Below are 3,737 nucleotides of genomic sequence, written 5' to 3'. Positions count from 1 at the left end.
AAATGATTATTCTTTACTATATAATTCATGCTCTTGGGCCCAACTTTGAAGCAAATTAGTTTACTATTGCAGTACATGCAGACTCTAAGCTCCTGTGTGTAGTATATTAATTTACTCAATAGGGCACTGGAGGAGGATCATTCTTCATTCTGTACTAATAAAAGTGTTGATAATTGTGGCAACACTGACACTGAAGGATTGCTAGTATTAAAGAACATTGCAGCTGCTGATCAAGGAATATACATGTGCACAGCTACACTTGATAATGTCACTAGCTCTGTGATTCGACAAATTCAAATTGGAGGTAATTATTAAAATATTTTTTATTATAATTAATAATTATAATCAGAGCCTCCTGTGATTGAGAAGAGTCCTACTAGTGTGGTTGCTCGTGATCCTCCATCTTATATTGTTTTTGAAGCAGCAGCAAGAGGGAACCCACCACCAGTACTGAAATGGTATCACAACTCAAATGAAATTGACTTCAAAAATACCACAAAGTAAATCAAAATTGATAAGTACACTAAATTTATATTACATTGATTGCATTAATACAATTAATACTTGGATTAGATTCTTTAATATTATTACCATAGTATCACAAATTTTTCTAGGATGTATTTGACCAGTACTGGGTCATTGATCATATTAGGTCCTCAGTTTGAGGATAATGGTCAATATAAAGTAGTGGCAGACAATGGAGCTGGATCAGTAGAAGCAGCTGCCAGTCTTACAATATACTTCAGTAAGTGCTACTATTACTGTAGAGAGTAGTGGATACTGTGTAGCAATAGAGACAGTGTACACAATAGGGACTAACCTGAGCAAAGCATTTTGCAGTGACAAACTATTACATTATGCACATCTATATGTAGCTTTAAATACTGAAAGTGCTCATAGCTCAAAAATTTAAGCCAAGAAGCAGATCAAGCTCAAACATTCTACATAGCACAATGGTATCAATATGCTTTATAATTGATATTGTGTTAATTACAGGGTCAGCCTGCAATAGAGGGTCTGGTTGCTCTAATGATGGACAGTGTCTCCCAGTACATTACTGCAGGTGTCCTGATGGATATTCTGGTGATGGATGTGAGGAAAGTCAGGAAAGTACGTTATTTATAATTTGAATAAATAAATTATTTTAATTTTTTTAACAGCACCTCCTTCTACAACCCCTACTACACCTCTTCCTAGTTCTGGTGATTATTATTCAGGTGACTATTATTACTATTCTGGTGACTATTACTATTCTGGTGATAATGATGATGATTATAAAAGAAAGAAAAGAGGTAACCATTCACATTATGTATTAACAGTAATGCACATCTAGTTACTATAGCTGTGACAATAATAGCTTCAATCATTATTATTTTTCCATAGGTGTTGCTTATTCACAGTATGATTATGATTTTATTGACACATCAGTATCATCAAGTCATAAGAAAACTTTGGGCAAACAACGAAGAAACAAAAATAAATTTAAAAAGACTTAGAAACTTGATAAAGCAAAATTTGCAATAAAAATAAAGGACAATATGACTTCAGCATACTAGATACATTGTTTGATTAATTTTTATTAAAAAAATAATTCATTTCTAAAACTACAAAAGCATGCTAATTTTATATAAACTGTTAGACAAAATATCTAGGTAAAAGTTTGAAGTTTTAGTCAATATTTAAGTAACTCTTGTACAGCACAAAAATAAAAGTTTTCAGGGAGAGGTAATAGGTACATGTAGTTTTAGCTTATCAGCAGTATGGTTCAGTTGCATTTCGTGCAATATTTTAATCAAAGAGTGCCTGGGACTGCTTTGCTTGGTCTCCCACTTCATCAGTGCTTCCATTAGCTGGCGATCTTCTTGGTAACTTTTTGTAGCCTTGTGTATATCTACATTAAGCTTCTTTCTTAGCATAGAGATCATGTTTTTCTCTGCTACATCTTGCACGACTTGTGAAAGGTCTGAAAATGTGAGATGATGATCTTCCTCTTTTCTTAACTTATTGCACTGCAACAAAAATATATAAATATGATATTTAATATGATAAAACTGTAAAATGCATGAATGTAATACTTAGTCCTATTATAGTAATGTATAAATTTACCATTTTTGCTGCTGAAATCCAGCAATTACGGCAGAAAAAAGTGTCATGACTAGTGCGGCGTTTACAAGCCTGGCATAAATCAGAATCATCATTGAAATAGACATAATGACTGGCATCATTGACAGCAGAGCATGGAATACCAATGAAATACTTCAAATATCGAATCTGGTTGGCCATTCTATTGAGACTGTCGCAACAAGCTTCAATGATGCCTTTGCAAGCTTGCACACAGTGATGCATACCAGTAAAGGCATCTTTTATTTGAAATATGAGCTTTGTTTGGCTTCCTCCATACACCATTGTAATTTGAATTGGACGACCACTTGGAGTTTGATATCCAAACTGTGATGTGTCAAAACTTTCATTTCCAATGAGATGAAAATTTGGCTTTTTCAGTATCTCGTGACTGATACTTGCTTGAATGTTAGCAGGAAAATTAGCACCTTCAATTTTAAGAAAAGCATAGTCGTTGTTATGATCAGGTGGAGGAGATCTTTTATTAATTCTGGCAGAAGGTAAATAGTAACCCACTTCAGTCAAAAGACGTTTGTTCAAATAAGCCTTTTCTTTATTAATAAAAGCTGCCATTCCAAAAGTGATGATAATTTTCATAAAAATGTTTACGTACTTTTTCAAAATTTCTGATGCATCTGAAATCTTGATGATTCCATAAGTGGTCAAATCTTTGTACCATTTCTTTTCTTCTTTTGGATAAATAAGCTCATTTAAAAATCGCACAAACTCCCATATATCAACGACTACAATGTCTCTCAAAGCTCTAAACTGTGGCATATAAAGGATGCTACCAAAATCAGTAAAAGTGACAAGAAAGCTCTCAAACTCTTCTTCATCCATCCCTATCTCCTTGGCAGCAGCATCGTAAATATCGATTTTTCTTAATATCATTGTTTTCATGTCCCCTTCTTTTTGTTGTGCGGAAATGACAAGGCTCCGTAGGAAAATCCATTTAAGTGGAAGAGTTTTTTGAAAAATTTGGTCTTTCATAATAAATTCTGTAATTTTCTTTTTTGCACCTTTCAATGAATCAGCATCATTAATCGAAACAAGTGCAACGTTTGAAACAAATTTCTTAATATTTAGCTTTTCTGCTTCTTCTTGTATTTTATCAGTAGCGGCTTTATGGAGCTGCGAAGAAGAACCAGCAACAACAGATTGGCTATTACTAGAAGCAACAACAAATGTTCTTTTACTATCATCTTCCTTCTGTTTTGGATTGTGGCCAAGTGTTGCAAAGTGAAGAATGCAATTAAGTCGTGACCTCATTGTCAAAGCTAAACGGTTGTCACTTCTTCTGCTATAGTGATCAGCTGACAAATCTGGTACTTCATTAAGCTTAGGACCATCCCGCTCTAAAGAGAAAAAAACAAGGCGCAAATGACTGCGGCAAAAGGAGAGCATAATAGGGAGGAAATCATAGAGGGCCTTGTTAACACCAACATCCATTATATTGGCAAGAGTGAGGCCATTGAGAAAAAGAGCCTCTTTCTTTTCATCTTTGGAAATATCCTTTAGCTGTTTTGCTGCTTTCCCCATGAGCCACTTAAAATGATTGTCAACTAACTTATTTTGACTTACGTGGCCATCGCTTAAAAACTCAACGCTTTTTATGT

General features: G+C 34.2%; 2 protein-coding genes across 2 annotated transcripts in view; one reads left to right on the top strand and one right to left on the bottom strand.

The window, feature by feature from the left end:
* Positions 1–1,607, top strand: part of LOC105313653 (leucine-rich repeat-containing protein 15-like) — a 6,952-nt gene extending 5,345 nt beyond the window's left edge. The window contains exons 13-18 of the mRNA XM_019999594.1: positions 123–304; positions 350–500; positions 615–745; positions 997–1,110; positions 1,161–1,292; positions 1,384–1,607. Coding sequence (XP_019855153.1) covers positions 123–304; positions 350–500; positions 615–745; positions 997–1,110; positions 1,161–1,292; positions 1,384–1,496 — 823 coding nt within the window. The 3' untranslated portion in view covers positions 1,497–1,607. The remainder of the gene's footprint in view (positions 1–122; positions 305–349; positions 501–614; positions 746–996; positions 1,111–1,160; positions 1,293–1,383) is intronic.
* A 58-nt stretch (positions 1,608–1,665) lies between these two features.
* On the bottom strand, positions 1,666–3,723 carry LOC109584045 (uncharacterized). The gene is made up of 2 exons (XM_019999605.1): positions 2,107–3,723; positions 1,666–2,009 (listed from the first exon to the last, which is right to left on the bottom strand). Exons 1-2 carry the CDS (start codon positions 3,658–3,660, stop codon positions 1,716–1,718), a joined length of 1,848 nt encoding a protein of 615 aa, XP_019855164.1. The 5' UTR covers positions 3,661–3,723; the 3' UTR covers positions 1,666–1,715.
* Positions 3,724–3,737: the final 14 nt, after the last annotated feature.

The sequence above is a fragment of the Amphimedon queenslandica genome, unplaced genomic scaffold (genome assembly GCF_000090795.2).
Source record: "Amphimedon queenslandica unplaced genomic scaffold, v1.1 AMPQUscaffold_13254, whole genome shotgun sequence".
Taxonomy (NCBI): Eukaryota; Metazoa; Porifera; class Demospongiae; order Haplosclerida; family Niphatidae; genus Amphimedon; species Amphimedon queenslandica.
The sequence above is the reverse complement of the archived record's forward strand: the minus strand, read 5'-3'. Positions and strand labels throughout refer to the sequence as shown.

Coding starts and splice junctions, on each gene's coding strand:
- LOC109584045 (XM_019999605.1), bottom strand. CDS start 3,660: ATGGGGAAAGCAGCAAAACAGCTAAAGGATATTTCCAAAGATGAAAAG. Junction 2,010..2,106: donor GGATTTCAGCAGCAAAAATG/GTAAATTTATAC, acceptor TTTTTGTTGCAG/TGCAATAAGTTAAGAAAAGA.